The 18,131-nt window shown below is 32.5% G+C and overlaps 1 protein-coding gene and 1 long non-coding RNA gene across 2 annotated transcripts; both read left to right on the forward strand.

Annotated features, from left to right (window-relative positions):
• Window positions 1-3,673: 3,673 nt before the first annotated feature.
• LOC145156570 (uncharacterized) lies at window positions 3,674-4,688 on the forward strand. The gene is made up of 4 exons (XR_013736805.1): window positions 3,674-3,777; window positions 4,120-4,249; window positions 4,327-4,545; window positions 4,641-4,688. It is a non-coding gene; the product is annotated as an uncharacterized LOC145156570 (long non-coding RNA).
• Window positions 4,689-9,324: 4,636 nt separating this feature from the next.
• Window positions 9,325-12,041, forward strand: LOC145159645 (pyruvate decarboxylase 1). Its single transcript, XM_079078666.1, has 5 exons — window positions 9,325-9,956; window positions 10,381-10,544; window positions 10,633-11,283; window positions 11,358-11,664; window positions 11,740-12,041. The coding sequence occupies exons 1-5, from the start codon at window positions 9,435-9,437 to the stop codon at window positions 11,908-11,910; spliced, it is 1,815 nt and encodes a 604-aa protein (XP_078934792.1). The 5' UTR covers window positions 9,325-9,434; the 3' UTR covers window positions 11,911-12,041.
• Window positions 12,042-18,131: the final 6,090 nt, after the last annotated feature.

Below are 18,131 nucleotides of genomic sequence, written 5' to 3' on the forward strand. Positions count from 1 at the left end.
TTATCGTAACTGTGATTCAATTAATCTCCTATTAGTACTTTATTGAATATCCAAGAAGAGTTAGAAACAGAGATGGCTCCTCAAAACATTGGAATTCTTGCCATGGAAATCTACTTCCCTCCTACTTGTATCAAACATGTACGATTTGTTCTACTTTTGTTTTTTACGTTAATGATTTATACATTAGTATGCTTGTACGGTATAACTAAAAGTCCGTGTTCTTCAAGTTGATTGATTTCGTTCTTCTATAAGCATAACTGTTGTTTCCATGAATAGCTATGAATCTGTATTGCTATGGGAAAAATTATATTTTGTTTTTAGATTTGTGCAAAAAGTAACACATTTTGGGATACACGAAGTTCTGTTTCACTACAAAATTGGACATGTGTAATCTATTTATCAAATATAATGTTTTGAGCTCATGAATATTGTTAGACATATGCAACCATTGTTAGTATTTTTTTTCTTGCAACCACCAAAGCATGGTTTAAAGTTTCATTGAATCTATTGAAGAAATGTGCATACTTTGAGATAATAAGATCAATTTTATCACTAGGAAAAATTGCAGGTTATTATGCTGAAGAAATATTCATACTCTTGAGCTTAGTTTTGTATTTTTAAGTTAGACTCAATAGGAACACTACATAGGGGTTATTTCTTTTTTACTTGATGAATCTTTATATCTGTAAGTTTTTACCCCTAGGAAAACTTATTGAGGCTAATATGAGATTTATGAAAATTGATCTATCTATTAGTACTTGCGTAATAGCTTACATAAGTTTATGCTAAAAGAAGATTAAAACCTAGAAAAAAAATCCAATATCATGTGTGGTAAAACCTATTTTGTCCTGAAGAGCAAAAGACAAGTTCAAGAAAATTGCAAGTGGTGTACCCTGAACTACATGTTTTTATTTCAAACACCAATGTTTCCATTTATGTTTCCATTTGTTTGATGGTATATATTTTATGATCCTTTCATTGATAGGAACTGCATAAGTTTACAAATAAAAGAAAATCCAGGATTGAAAAGAAATCACTAGGTTCTTAGGTAGCCTCATTTCTTCTTTATTTTCTTTGTTGTCATTCAATGTAAGGCTATCTATCAATTGGTTTATGCCCCGAATTTAGTTTTGTTATTAAGTGGGTTTGGCTTCAAATGATGTTAATATAGTTTATTATATGCAAATTATTAAAATTTATAATCTTTTAAATTGTTAGTTCATTGCTCTTTTTAATCTAGCGACAGATCATCAAATGTAATTAAGCTTATCTTCTACAATAGTACATAATACTTGTAAGGAGTTCAGAATGACTATATGTTTAATATGTTTAGTTTGGTAATAATAAATTATAATTTTACGTTTACTTACGTTGATGTTAGTTTTATTTCTAACATGCTATTTTTTTAAAAAACCGATTATTAGTTTATTGTTTTTAGTTTGTTATTTTATATGTTTTATTTAGGTAATTGTTAATACAACTAATAAATTATGATAATGTTTTCATGTTTGATCTACACTAGGTTTTCATGTTGTGTTCGAGATTAGATAAGCATACGACATTTGGAAAGGATTCCATTCTATCACAAGTTGTAATGTTTTTTCTACTCATGTGGAGGAAGATACCAAGGCACAAACTTCATTGGAAATTGATGAAGTTTATGAAACAATACTCTATAAACAATGTATTTTTATTTCATACATTAATTATCAATGTACTATCACTTCCTTGTCCAAATTACTCTCTATAGGTCGTTCTTAAAATTATCATTTAACTTGCATAATCCCAAGTTTCTATACTTTGTCCATTCTTGAAGACTATCACATGGAGGTTGTATATAGGGAAAATTGTGGAAATATTGTTTTATTGATATAATAGCTTAATAAATCATAGATTTATAATAGCTTAACAAATCGCAAATCAATTTGATATATTGTCTATATGACTATATGCACCTAAATTAAACTAATTTTTTTATTAATATGTTACCTTTAAACGTTATTATTTAGGCTATTATTATGAAATTAAAATTTGACGATACTATGCACCCTTTCTAACCAAAGTCACTGTCCCACACAGATTTGATTCGCTTTCATTATTGATACCATGTGTGTAAGACTATGTGTGTAACTGTTGTTTCGTTTTTTTCTGCAGATAAATAGTTTCAGCCAATCATTTAGAGATTCGGTTTATTGGTAAGAAAATATAAGCATGTTGCCTATATGTAAAAGAAAAATGTAAGTATGTTGCTATGAACTACATGTAGCTCTTATTGGTAAAAATATTGTTACTTTGTATTTTTTGTTTTTGGAAATTTTCATTTTCTTTTCTACTATTTATTTTAATTTGTAGTCAATTTTTGATACACACTCCAACAGAAGGTGCTCGTTGCTCTTTCATTGATGCTCTTATCACAAAGTAGAATGCCAACTATTGGTGTCGGTTTTATTATTGTTGCTATTAGCGCATTAATTTCAAAGCAAATAAACATTTCGTTCTTTTTGCAAGTCCAACAACTCAGACTTTGTCTTTTTTAATTAAAAAAAATAAAAATAAAATAAAAAAAAATAAAAAAACTCTTTGTACCTTTAAAATGATGTGTTAGTACTTGTAGTAAAATGGGGTAATAGAGAGGTATGTATATGTTTTTTATATGGTCATAAATAACAATGTACTTGCAAAATACATTGCCATGTTACTTTTTTAATTTTGTTAATTTGATTTTTTTTAGTTTTTATAAAATCATGCTACATTAAACAAATGAAATTATGTTTCTATTTTTTAAATTCTATTTCTAGAATCTACGTTATTTTAATTTATCATCCGTGTGGTACACGAGTTTTAACCTAGTTTTTTTAATAAATAGTTTCCCAACTTTCATCAATCAAAACTACCTCCGTATAAGAATTGGTAATCATCACAAGTTTCCAATCTTTCATCTTTTTTATCAAATAAATATTAAAGTAACAAAATAACAACATACTTTTAAAATTTTACGTACATAAAATCTCAACTTAGAGAAGTCTCCACCTCACATTGATATCTTCTTTTAATCACCTACACCAATCTCTAAATATTATTAAAAGAGAACCTTAAAATCTAAATTGAAGAAATAAAGACCCTTGACTCTCCACCATTGAATATTTTTTATGACGTCATCGTCGAATATACAAGCGCCTCAAATTGCAACTTACCTCTTACGTTTCATACCCAATTTCATTCCTCACTTTTCTCTGCACACAATCAGCCATCGTCAAAGGCTCCCAAAGCATATCTCCTCCGTCTCTCCTTTATCTCTTGAGTCTCTGACAGCCGTTTGTTACCATCACCATCAGTATGCTGTCAATACGACCTACAAGAAGGTAAGTGATCATCCTTTCTGATCTTTGGTTTTGATTTCCGATCATAGATACACATCGTCGTTTTGTTTTTCAGATTCATCATCTTCAGGTGCGATTCCCCTTTATTCAGAGTTACGATTCTCACTCCTTTACATCTCTGGTTTTCCCCTTCCAAGAAGATTCAGTTTGATTTTTTCACGTTATCTTATTACAATTCCCGATGGAAATTTAGGGTTTACTTCCAAATTCTTTTGCTTTGCTTTATTAGCAATCATCAACCGTTTTTTCTTTTGGATTTTAGAATTGATTGCTTCATATATTGTATGTGGAACCTTTTTCATGAATCAGTTCAATTTCTTTTTTCAGGATAATAATCCAAATGACAGAGCCTTCTAAAGTCATTCACGTTCGGAATGTTGGTCACGAGATTTCGGAGGTTTGATTTCTTTGTAATTCACAACGTGCTTCTTTCGATTATGCATATTAAGGATGGATTCCTTTGCATTCTTTCTGTTATTCATCACCCTCGATGAATTTTTCTGTTTCTGTTCATAAAGATCGATGCTAATTGTAACTTTGTAGTTATAATTCCGTTTCATTCTCTCTGTTATTCAGCCTGATCTCTCTGTCTCTTTGATATAAAGTTGTACAAGTTTTTTCACTTATTTTTGTTCTTAATAAATAACACACACACAACACATTGCAAACCTTGCTGGAAACAAGACCTTGGTGCTGCCTGTACCAACATTCAATGTGATAAATGGAGGTTCACATGCAGGCAACAAGCTTGCAATGCAGGATGCCACAAACTGGAAGTATAACATAACTTAAAGTCTGTCATCAAAAAGAAATATGGTCAGGATGCCACAAATGTTGGTGATGAAGGTGGCTTTGCTCCCAACATCCAGGTCAGCAATTTTACTTTAATAAATTATATTTATATCTATATAAATAAACTTATGTGTTGTCATTATTTGTTATACAGGAGAACAAAGAAGGCCTCGAGCTCTTGAAGACTGCAATAGCAAAAGCTGGATATACTAGAAAACATAAACTTTCATATTTTAAAATAAAAAATATGTTGATTGTTTCTGCAAAAAAAGAGATTAATTCCAAATTACATGTTGTTATTGGAATGGATGTTGCTGCTACTATGTTCTATGAAGACAAGAGCAAAACCTATGATTTGAACATTAAGGAAGAGGTAAGAGTTAATTATTGGATTAAGTGTTATTATGAAATTAGATAAAAATATAGGGGTTTGTAATTTTGTATTGTTGTATTGTTGTATTGTTGTAGAACAACGATGGATCAGAGAAGATATCAGGGGACAATTTGAAGAACGTGTACAAGTCATTTGTGGGTGACTACCCGATTGTATCAATAGAGGATCCTTTTGATCAAGATGATTGGGTAGTTTATGCAGATGGGAGCATATGTTTGGACATTCTTCAAAATCAATGGAGTCCAATCTATGATGTTGCTGCCATTCTTACATCAATTTAGGTATGCTAGCTTTGATATTATGTGGGGTCCTTCTCTTTGAAATTTAACATCTGTGTATGTTGTTCACATGGGTTTTTAAGATTTAGGAGCCTTATTGAATCTTTAGTTGGTTTTCTTGACGTAATTTAAAATTGATCAATAAGAAAGAAGCAATTTGGAATATCAAATTAGCAATAGAGAATTAGAGATGTTTTCTTACAAAACTTCGAAGGCATTTTCAAATTTTATTTTCATTAAAAGGCGTGTTTGGTTGCAAAAAGGACGGAATTGGAATTTTGTCGAAGTTGTTCAAATTCCATATTTGATGGGTTTCACCACATTCCTAGAGAAGGGTGGAAGGAATTCAATTTCATTATCCATATTTTTATTTATGGCCCAAAATATCCTCATTTTATATATTGAAATATGTAAAAACAAATGAATGGAATTTAATTCCTTCAGATTTCTTCATATTCCATGTTTCCTAGGGTGGATGGATGAAGTTCAATTTTATTCATTATTTTTTATCAAAAGACCAAAATATCCTTATTATATATTGAAATAAATAAAAATAAAATTTTTTAGTAACACGTTGATATTGTAAATCTTTATTATTGAATCCGATTCCATTTCAAAAACATTCTGTCAACCAAACGCCCCTCATATTCCAATTCTTTCAACAAATTCAAATCTTTTCAAAAACATTTTACAAACCAACCACCCCTAAGGAGGGCGTTTGGTTTGCAAAGTATTTTTGGAAGGAATGGAATTTGTCAAAGGAATTGGAATCTGTCATGCGTTTGGTTGACATGGAATGTAATCTGTATTCTTTTTAGTTTGCGGATTTCTCAAAGGAACTGGAAAGTAAATTATATAATAGGACCTAATTAACCTTTTATTGACTCTATAACTTTTTTAACAGCAGAAAATATTATTATTATTTTTAATAAAAAAGATTTTTGACATAAAATCTCTCAATTTAACACAAAAAAACCGACTTTCGGCATAACCGATTTTTCTGTGTAAAATTGGGGGCTTTTATGTCAAAAACCCTAATAAAAATGATAAAACTTTCATTTAGATAAAAATTTCATTTATCAAACTCTTACCACTCAAACCTATGTTTTATCGAATTTGCATGTAATAAAGAGGAGGTGGGAGGGTATTTTTGTCTTTTTTAATAAAACATAAGGAATAAAATCCAAAATCCAAAATCTTTACCCTTTCCTAAAGAATGACCAATTTCTTCAATCACAAAATCTAATGAGATTTAGAAAATTCCAATTCCTTTGAGTTTGTCAACCAAACACAATTTTGACTAGAATTTACATATTCCAATTCCTTTGAAATCCATGAACCAAACACACCCCATGTATTCATTAAAAGGGAATGAAACCAAATAAAGTAACAAAATATTAACAAATTTTGAAAAACAACATGATTGCATTGAAACTTATGGTAATTTTTTCTAACTCACATTTGTGAATTTTAGTCATTACTGTGCGATCCAAATCCAAACTCCCCAGCCGAAGCAGCACGGTTGTTTAGTGAGAATAAGCGCGAGTACAACAAAAAAGTGCGTGAAATTGTTGAACAAAGTTGGATAGCCGGCTAAAAAAACATCCGCTGCTTTCATATCTCATCTCATCTGTGTACCTTTATAACATATATATGCTTCATTGAGAACACACCACTTAAACACTAATAATGGAAAACCAATATAAGTTCAATTTCTAGGCAAATTTAAGCTTTTTTTTTCTAATGTTTTATTCATGTTCATTTGCTTCTTGCCTTTTGAGACATTGTTGTACATAATGATTTCTTGTAATATATTGTCCTGAAATTTTCTCTTTTTTTGTTCTTTTTTGTTGCTTGAAAAGATAACAAAGTTTTTTTTTTTTTTATATGTATGGGTAAAATGACTGATTGTGTAATGTTGTTTGCTTGGATAAAGTGATGTATGCATTAGGTGTGATTCTTTTCTAGTCTGGATAAATCATCGTCTAAAAGAGACTAAATGATATTTTACCTCATGATTTTAAAAAGTATTTCACAAGATTAATCAATTTTGTCGTGAGGAATTCGGAGGGTGAATAGGTAAAATGTTGTTGTGTTAAGCCGATAAGCCAATATTGTTGGGTTAATTCAGATTGAGAGCTTATGTTGATAAGCTTGTTAAGTGAAAAAGAAATTTCTCTCGAGTGTTTGTAACTAAATGGCTTTGTATTTGCAAGTTTATTTGATTCGTTGCATGTTATATTTACAAGATGACATATTTATTACAAGTACTTGATATGGAAGTATTTTTCATTTATACCCCTACATATTTGTGGCTGTTTTATATTTTTGGATGATACAAAATCAATAGTTCAGTCTATGCACTCCAAACCCCAATAAAATGTTGTATATCTTGTTTTCACAATAAACGGTCCCTTAGACTTAGACCTCCAACCCACTTCCATTTGTTTACCAAAAAATAGAGTAAAAATGGGGTAAATAGTGTTTCATCTTCAACTTTATGATTTATTAGTTTTTTTTATTTATTCTTTTAATTGTTATGAGGTTAAAATAGCTATTGTAATATATGTTAATGAATTTAGAATAGCTATGGTAATATACTTTTAATTGTCATGCTTCCTATGATGTAATATATGTTTACAATTCTATGTTTATTTATACGCTCCACGCGTTTAACGCGGGTCATAATCTAGTATCAATTTAAAATACACAGATATACTTATATTTTTCTCAGTTAATACCAGAAAGTCTAATCTTTATTTACGAATGTTGCAACTATTGTCATCTAATCATCTTCCACTATTATCCTTTCAATTATATTTAAAAAAAAATACTCATTATTATTTCTCAATGAAACCTGGTTCTAGTGTAGTTGCAGCACAACTTATAGAAGGAATATGAGGTCAACATTTGCCTAAACAATTAAATGTTGTAGTCATAATTAATGAAACATGTATGAAGACGTATGGAACCCCACATAAAAGGAAAAATAGAGTTCCAATAATTATAGCGGCTGGATGGGAAAAAAGGGTTCGGTGAAAAGGAAGTCGACGGAAAGGGTTTTGATGGAGGGGATTTATTCTATTCTACATATATTTTGTTATTAATAATTATTATATCATATCTTATGTTAAGTTTTTCTTTTTGATCTATTCGGTTATCGCGATAAAAGATCTAATCGCGGTTATTTGCCGTGATTTGAAATAATGGTTCTCGTCGTGAGATAGCAGTAGAAAAGCGGTTTTTAAATTATATATATATATATATATATATATATATATATATATATATATATATATATATATATATATATATATATATATATATATATATTGCATTAATTAATTAATACAAGAGAAATACATAGCTCCTCTACCATCAGGGTTCCAAAATCTAAATCCAATCAATTCATTAAATTAAGTAAATCAATCAATTAAATCTTCCTTATAAAAAAGTTAATGATTTCCTTATATATAAAATTAACCGATAGATAAAGGGAAAAAACGATAAAATCATAAGGAAAATGCAATCGACACAGTTAAAATCGATTTTGTGAAATAGCAGTCACAAAACGAGATCTCGGAGTCGAAATAGCGGCAAATTGCCAATATCGGCGAATCTTGACGATATTAGTGGCTCCGCTATTTCTGAGCGCTATTTGGCACTACTATTTGGCCTACACCCGCGAAATGCTATCCCACCAAGATATTAATTGCTCAATTTAGGATACATAGTATTTTGTTAATTTTTTATATAAATCAAAATATTATAAAACTATAAAATAAAATATACGTAGTGATTTTTCTTAAGTTTTTTCTATACTTTAGGTAAAAATTTAAAAATTATCCAACAATAATAATGTATATTTTGCTAGACACCCTGCAAAATGTTTATAGAGTACAAACATTACAAAATATGTGCCAAACAACATGTCTTGGATCATTTCAGATGCCCATAAACATTTTGCAGTATGCCCTATAAAAAATGGACCGTAATAGGTTGAATGTTTTCCCGCTTTTAAGGCCAAAAAGAAAATATGAGACCTCATTTTCTCTTTTATTTTGCTATAGAGAAACATGTTCTCAACTCAATTCTTAATGGTGGAAGAGGAAAATATGTGTTTGACTAAGTTTATCTTATGTAATTAGTTTAGATTTACACATATATGATATATATGAATTGTTTCTTATATCTAGTGTTTTTAAAAATTTTGTAAAATAACAAAGACAATGTCATTTTGGTATAGTTTCTTTAAGTATCAACATGCATTACAAAATGCATGATTATTATGTAAAATCCTGATTTTTTGAGACATTTTTAATATAAAGTTTAATAAAAGTTACTTCTTTTGGCATTTTCTGCTTTAAAAATGTCAGTGGCAAATTAGAATATGTTATGGGCGTTGCCTGTTTTAGAAACCATTTAGAAACCATGTGTAAAACCACCGACTGTATATCCTTTCTGGGTATAAATACACGGCGTCATCAGTCGTCTCTATTCAAGCTTCAAAAATCAAACTCAAGTCAAAAGCACACTCTCTCTGTCGCTCTCTATTTCGAAACCACTAGAAGCGGACACGTGTCATCCAAAATGGACACAAAAGTTGGTTCTGTCAACGTCGTTGCGTCGCCGAATGCCGACGTCGGCTGTCTACCGTCACACGGAGTCGTTTCCTCCGTCCAGACATCCACCGTTCCAATCAGCTTCTCCGAGGCCACTCTCGGCCGACACCTGGCTCGCCGGCTAGTTCAGATCGGTGTCTCTGATGTCTTCTCTGTTCCCGGCGACTTCAACCTCACTTTGCTTGACCACCTCATCGCCGAGCCTGGACTCAACCTCGTTGGCTGCTGCAATGAGCTCAACGCAGGATACGCCGCTGACGGATACGCTAGGTCTCGCGGCGTTGGAGCGTGCGTAGTTACTTTCACTGTCGGCGGACTTAGTGTGATCAACGCCATTGCCGGAGCTTACAGTGAGAATCTACCGGTGATTTGTATTGTCGGTGGTCCGAACTCGAATGATTACGGTACTAACAGAATTCTTCATCACACGATCGGATTGCCGGATTTTAGCCAAGAGCATCGATGCTTTCAAACCATTACTTGCTTTCAGGTACTAACCTAGACATACTCTTAGAATTTGATTTTGTTTGATCATTCAATTTCTCCGATCGTGTATGCGTCGCACTCAACTCCATTAACAAAAGCATAATTGCTTGAACAGATTGAACATAGATTCGCGTTACTTTTTAAACTTACGTTTGAAAACCTAGAAATGTCTTTCATATGATTTGATTTCGTTGATCCTTCACTTTCTATGAATTTGTGTGCGTCGGATCTCTTTCAATCAATCAGTAAGTTCCTAATTGCTTGAACAGATGCATCATAGATTCATAGCGATACAGAAATCACAATCACTCGTCGTCACTTCTACAAATTACAGTGTTCTTATCAATCTGATTATTATACGTTCTACGATTGTGAGGCCTATGATAACATAGTTAACGATTCTGAATTTTTGACTACTTTGAATCTAGGCCGTGGTTAACGATTTGGAATACGCACACGAATTGATCGACACAGCTGTTTCAACCGCGTTAAAAGAAAGCAAACCAGTTTACATCAGTATCAGCTGCAATCTACCTGCAATTCCTCATCCTACTTTCACCCAGGACCCTGTTCCCTTTTGTCTCTCGCCAAAGTAAGTTCCACATCCTTCAAATCTCTACACATAACTCACCAATCATAATCACCTTCAATTCAATTTTCAACTTCTCCGAATCATATAGGTTGAGTAATCACATGGGTTTAGAAGCAGCCATTGAAGCAGCAGCAGAGTTCTTAAACAAATCAGTAAAACCAGTAATGGTAGCGGGACCTAAACTTCGTGTAGCAAAAGCATGCAACGCATTTGTTGAATTAGCAGACTCATGTGGGTATCCTGTAGCCGTGATGCCATCAGCGAAAGGGATGATCCCAGAACACCATCCTCATTTCATTGGAACATATTGGGGTGCTGTAAGCACAGCTTTTTGTGCAGAAATTGTTGAATCTTCTGATGCTTACTTATTTGCTGGACCTATATTCAACGACTACAGCTCTGTAGGCTACTCTCTTCTCCTCAAAAAAGACAAAGCCATAATCTTGCAACCTGATCGTGTAATAATTGGAAATGGCCCAACTTTTGGGTGCGTGTTGATGAAAGATTTCTTGATCGGTTTATCAAAAAGACTAAAAAAGAACACAACTGCTTATGAGAATTATCATAGAATTTATGTTCCAGAAGGTCACCCTCTTAAATCTGCTCCAAAAGAGGCATTGAGGGTTAACGTTCTGTTTCAACACATACAGAATATGCTTTCGGGTGATACAGCTGTCATTGCTGAAACCGGTGATTCGTGGTTCAATTGTCAGAAGCTAAAGCTTCCAAAAGGATGCGGGTAAGTTTCGATTATCTGTTATTTGCTATCTGTTATTTGGTTTTAAAGGTGAGAGGATGATTTGGTTTTTGTAGGTATGAGTTCCAGATGCAATACGGGTCGATTGGGTGGTCGGTGGGAGCGACACTTGGGTACGCACAAGCCGCAACTGACAAACGAGTGATTGCGTGTATTGGAGACGGAAGCTTCCAAGTCACGGCTCAAGATATTTCAACAATGATTCGATGTGGCCAAAACACCATCATTTTCCTAATAAACAATGGCGGATACACCATTGAAGTCGAGATCCATGACGGGCCCTACAATGTTATAAAAAATTGGAACTACACTGCTTTAGTTGACGCGATCCATAATGGCGAGGGCAAGTGTTGGACTAGTAAGGTAAGTTATTGGGCCTGGGCTGTTACAGATGGTATCAGAGCAGCAATTTAAGTGGAGTCTGTGTTGTTTTTACAGGTGTTGTGTGAAGAGGAGCTTGTTGTGGCTATTGAGAAGGCGACCGGGGAGAAAAAAGATTGTTTGTGTTTTATTGAAGTGGTTGTGCACAAAGATGATACGAGCAAAGAGTTGCTCGAGTGGGGTTCGAGAGTTTCGGCTGCTAACAGCCGACCTCCGAACCCTCAGTAAAAAAAAACAGTTATTTTTTTACTGTGTGGGGCCGGATGAAGATATGCTAGGGTTTTATGACGTATAAAGTGTATGGAATCTATAAACTTTTGTTGCTATTTTGATTGAGAAAGAATAACGATTTTTAGTTGTGTGTTTTGGGTAATTGGTATCAAAATCAAGTTTTCAAAATTATGGTTGTGTTTTTGAGACGTGGAAAGGCCCAACCGTTTCTCCGATTGTGAAATTTGTGATTCTTTTGAACTTTTTGACAAAGAAAAACAAACTTTTTGAAATAGAAAAACAAAGCAAGTAACACTGTATTCTCGTGAACTCTTTTTTGTAAGAGATAAGAAAGATTCATATACATAAAGGTAAACATTAATTGCTTTATTAAAAGTATTGATTAATTTTTATTAGTTTTATTTTTTTATTCCTTTGTTTCGTTATAACTAAATTTCCTAAAGAATTAAATATGTTTTCGCATTGGAACAAGATTTCATAATAATAATATAATTATTGGAACTTTGATTATTAATATATCAATATTTGAATAGAATTAGACATAAGCAAAGACATAGATAAATAACTTAATTATTATTTATTAAAATTGTTTCAAGAAACAATTGAAACAATTGTAAGGTCATTTTTCCATATTATGGAAAGCCGAAACATATGTACAAAAAAATAAAATGAAATAATTCATTTAACAAAATAGAGAATATACAAATATAAGACTTTACACAAATTGAACAAAATTGGAACTTGAATATTCCGTCTTTTGAAAACAAAGTTTGAGGCATACCATTTGACCAGATTTGTGTTGAGATCATGTTTGCTAAGAAACAGAACATTAGAATTTTACATTTGGAAGATGTAACTTAACTTTAAGATTTTAATTATCGTTTTTGGATTATTACTGTTGTCTTTGATGAAAGCATAGCTACCTTCCAAATTCATTGGAAATGCATAGCCTTAAGATTTAATATGAAAACATCAAGACCAGTTTTTTCGAACATGATTTTTAATCGAAATAAATTGGTTTATTGATGATCATATAACTAGGTGAATGCTATCACGCAACGCAAGTTAAAATAATAGTTGAAGTATTGAAAAATAATAGTTGTTTAAAATGGTTATGTTATTGGTATTAACTTTGATATAATAATTTTTATAATATATATATATATATATATATATATATATATATATATATATATATATATATATATATATATATATATATAGGTTCAGGTGTTCAAAGTAATTACTGTGTGATTGTATGCGTAAATGTGGACCAATCAAAATTAAATAAAAAATTAAATAATTAAATAAATAAAATAAGGGTAATTTAGTAATATGATTAATAACTTCAAAAAATAATCCCTATAATCATGGTATTGATTTTTAACCTAATTTCTCCAGGTTTATATCTAGAGTCGTTCCCCTCTTTATCTAATTGACTTTTTCTAACCCTAAATTTATCCCCTTCATAAATCGGTCTCACACCCTTACCATCGGCCGACCATAGCAACTCCAGATCTTCAATTCGACATCAAACCAACTTCACTTTCTTCATTTCCATTCACGATTTGCTTCACCTTTTCTGTATTTGAATGGTCACAACAACAACCATTCACATAGCGATTGATCGACTTGCTGGAATATTGGATCTCTCTCATAATCTCTGAATTTAGCAATCGCAGTACGTATTCGATCAGATTTCCTTAATTTGATTTTGTTACGATTGTACAGAATTAAACATCTTTAAAAGGTTTGAATCAACAAAAAGAGCAGGAAGAAAATGTCAGGTGTGAGAAGAATTAAGCTCGGATCACAGGGGATAGAGGTCATGCCACCTGCGGCCATCCCTTTCCTTGCAGTTACTGGAAATCGGAAATTCAATGAAAGGAACTCGACCTAGGACTGATTGAGATTGGATCCTTCATTAAAGGTACCTTAATTTCGATGTTCCTTTGATTTCTTCCTTCTTTCTAATCAAAAACCGCAACCACCACCACCGTAACGGTGGTGACAGCTACCTCCGGCCACCGCTTCCATGATGACAGTGGGTGATGATGTTTCCAGCTTCAATTTCGAATTTCCAGGGGTCCACATCTAGTGGAAAAACTAGCCTTGTTCAGTATCTTGTTGCGATCACTGGGCATGAGTTTGTTCGAATTAACAACCATGAACACACTGATTTACATGAGTATTTGGGTTCTTATATAACTGATGCAAGTGGGAAACTTGTTTTCCAAGAAGGGGTGTTGGTTAAAGCAGTTAGAAATGGTCATTCGATAGTTCTTGATGAACTTAATCTCGCCCCTTCTGATGTTCTAGAAGCATTAAATCGATTTGTGTATTTTATACAATTTCAATTCTATCGGAATGGAATCACGAATTCAAATTCTATCGGAATGGAAACACGAATTCTAATTCTATTGGAATGGAATATGGATATTTTCTCATTGATTATACATGTTCTACAATTTTTGGTTATTGGTTTTGGTGCAATTAGCAAGTCCGCATATTTTTCCAAAGGAATATAGTTTTTTATTTATCATTTGGTAATGTGTTATTGGATTCTAAACTACAATTGGATTTATTTTCACAGAAGTTGATGCTTGAAGAACGGACAACAAAATTGAAAGTGTTTCTTAGCAACATTATTATTTTAGAATGAATTAGTGTATTTGTTAGATTTTGATATTTTTTTTCCCGATTTGAAAGTTTTTTAGTTTTATTCTTTAACAATAAATGTAATTCTTAGCAATTGTGACATGTATTCTATAAGAATTAATGTAATTTTTGTTTTAATTCTTCAATTAATGGTTCGAGAATTTTGTTATTCTACAAGAAATTTTTTAAGTCATGATCAAGAAATATGTTCAAGAATATTTTTATTATTTTATGGTTTAAGAATATTTTAATTTTTTAACATACTTAAACATATTCTGTCAGAATGTCCGAATTAAAAACCTTATAATTCGTAAAATCGGATTTTTAAAATTAATAGAATCTATGATCCCTTAAAATATGCAATTTTCTTTTATTAAATCTATATTAATTGACTAAAATACCCTTCTAGTTAAATTAGATGGTATTTTTCAATTATATTTAATTTAATAATATGTATTAATCACTTTCTTAAAATAAGTAAAATGATTGGCCCACATTTATGCATACAATCACACAATAATTAGTTAGAATATAATAACCTAAGCCTATATATATATATATATATATATATATATATATATATATATATATATATATATATATATATATATAGAGAGAGAGAGAGAGAGAGAGAGAGAGAGAGCTAGGTTCAAATGTAGATTGACATCTATTTTGCGGACGTGTGGACAATGCTATTCTGTGAGAATGACAAAGAAAATATGTTGTTTGATAATATAAATACGTTCAATCTTACATAACTATTGTCATTATTACACATTCTCACTAATTAAATCGTCTATAACATAATTATAGACTATTTATTATTATTCTCATTCTGTCAGAATGTTGTCAGAATGTTTATGGAGTCGTATTCTTTAAGAATTAAATGAGTGAAAAACAATTTGTAGGAACAAAAATGAATAAGAATTAGTGAAAATGCATGAAAATGACGATAATTGTGTGAAGTTGAACGCATTCGCATTACTAAAAAACTTATTCTCTTAGTAATTCTCATAGAATAGCATTGTCCACACGTCCGCACAATAGTTGTCCATCCACATTATAACCTAGCCCTATATATATATATATATATATATATATATATATATATATAATCTCAACTATTTTGAACAATATTACTCAATGACCTTTACACACTACTTATGGATAAATAAAATTAACTATTTCGAACAATGTTACTCATCGAATTACGAATTGTTTGTATGTTCAGGTCTCACAATCCTGATTAGTCGCTCGGTAGCATACTGCTATTGGAGACGGAGCCTGTGGTGCATCAAGTGGTGCATTTGTGGGACTCCGCGACAAATGGCCAACGAAGAGAACCCAGTTGTCGGTGCGAGTCTAATCACAAGAATGCAAAACTTAGAAGGACACGAAAAAACGCCGCAAATTACGACAGTAGTAAGAAGCAAGGGTGCTACACCCTGCAATCGTGAAGAAGAAGATATGGCTAGCCAAAAAGGACTAACGATAGAAGAATCCAATATAGAAGAGTTCAAATTCTTTAAAAGCATGAGAGCTATGAGGAAACAACATGCTAAAATGGAAGAACAGAATACCTCAAAAGAAAAAGATCAGGATCGAGTATCCATTTGTACTAGCCATACTATCGATTCATAGACAACAAAAGTGAAGGCTAAGAGGTCAAAAAAGAAGCCAGAAAAAAAAGAGGAAGCATCTGAAAAAGAAAAGAAACATATCATTAACAATCGGGAAGCATCATCTGAAGTAATGGAGGCCAAACAATACAATCAAGCCTTAAAAAAATCTTAATTTTCGGTATCCCTTCACATATGACATCAACTAGACTCCGATTTCAAAAGGACTAAAAGGGCCAAAGGTACAACCATATGATGGGACAGAAGCTCCGGATGATCACGTATCTAACTTTCAATGGGTGATAAAAATGATACCCATGGACCCAAAGTTATGGAATTTATATTTCACGGGAACCCTTGATGAATTTGCTCTGTATTGGCTTGCAATCCTGCCACCCACAAGTACAGGAAGCTTCGAAGAATTATGCTAAAAATTGTATAATAATTTCATCCAGCAGAGGAGTTTCCAACAACAAGCCCACACAATATGTGAATGTAGGCAACGAGAAGGCAAATCTAACAAAGTGTATTTAAAAAGATTCAACAAGATCAGCGGAAAGATGTCGACGAGAGACAAACACATGATCATAACAAGTTTCACCTATGGACTCCTGGAAGGAGAGCTATTTAGGAATTTGGTGGGGAGAGAATGGGTCAATACTGAAGAAATGATACAGAAAGTCAATAGAGTTCTAAGGAAAGAAGCAAAAAGTTTTGAGAACGATTGAATGGAAGACAAAGCAATCCCCGGGGGAGGAAGAAGAGAAGAACGAGTAAAGCAGTACAACACACAACCCGTTAGAAATAACCCTCAATTCAATCAAAATAGGAAGTTTTTTTTACAAAGGAAGAGGGACGCAACAAGATAGGTTCCAACCATATTGAAAAGAAACATATGAAACATATTCCGCAAGAAGCCCGTGTAAAGGAGCCAATGGTGATAGGAACATAAAATATCACCAGGACCCGAACCAATATTGTGACTTTCACAAAAAGTTGGGACATGCAATGACAGATTGTGAAAGTATAAAAAGAGAAAATGACAAAAAGTTGGGACATGCAAAGGGTAACTTAACTTTATTATAGATCGGTGGAGCGTGTGTGGTTAACCGGCACAACGATTAGGTAATATTGTTGAGGGCACCAAGTCAATTTGTATGGTTATTCACACCTTGTTTGTGATCCTCGGCATCCCAGTCACAAACTTGAGAGGGCACAATCGAGATTCAAACATGCCATTGAAAAGTTCAATGTATCTCAAAAGATCTAAGAGTTTCAAAAACCAATAAAACCTAATAATAAAATATTTCGTTCTTATGGTGGAAATTGGTAAATCGTCATTTACCTACCTTCAAATATTTTATAGTATGGATTACGGCATCCCTCTTCCAACTATAAATAGTTTGTTGGATCCTAGCCTTAATATTTCATTTGGGTGAATTATTAAGGATTCCTAATCTAATGAAACTTGTCTTTCTTTCCTTTCAGATGTCTTCCAACAATGCTTCTGGCTCAAACCCAACAGGCTCCTTTTCCCTTATGAACTTGTGCGGTAAGGTCATCTTTGATGGATCAAATTTCAATGAGTGGATCAAAAACATCAGAATGATTACCCGCTATGAGGACAAAGAATATGTCCTCGATAAGGAGCTTAAGGTTGTAAGTGAAGCCACTGCTACTCCTGAAGAGTTTGCGGAGTTTGTTGCACATGAAAAGGATGCTACTAAAGTAGCATGCATCATGATGGCCACCATGACTCCTGAACTTCAAAAATCCTATGAAGATTTCTACCCCTATGAGATGCACCTGGATCTGATGGAAAGGTACCATCAGAGCGCGCGTCAGGAGAGGTATGAAATCATCTCCTCCATGATAACCGCAAGGATGAAGGATGGTGAACCCATCACCGGTCACTTGCAGAAGATGCAAAGGTTCGTTGAC

The sequence above is a fragment of the Lactuca virosa genome, chromosome 2 (genome assembly GCF_052849685.1).
Source record: "Lactuca virosa cultivar CGN04683 chromosome 2, Lactuca_virosa_CGN04683_v6, whole genome shotgun sequence".
Lineage (NCBI taxonomy): Eukaryota > Viridiplantae > Streptophyta > Magnoliopsida > Asterales > Asteraceae > Lactuca > Lactuca virosa.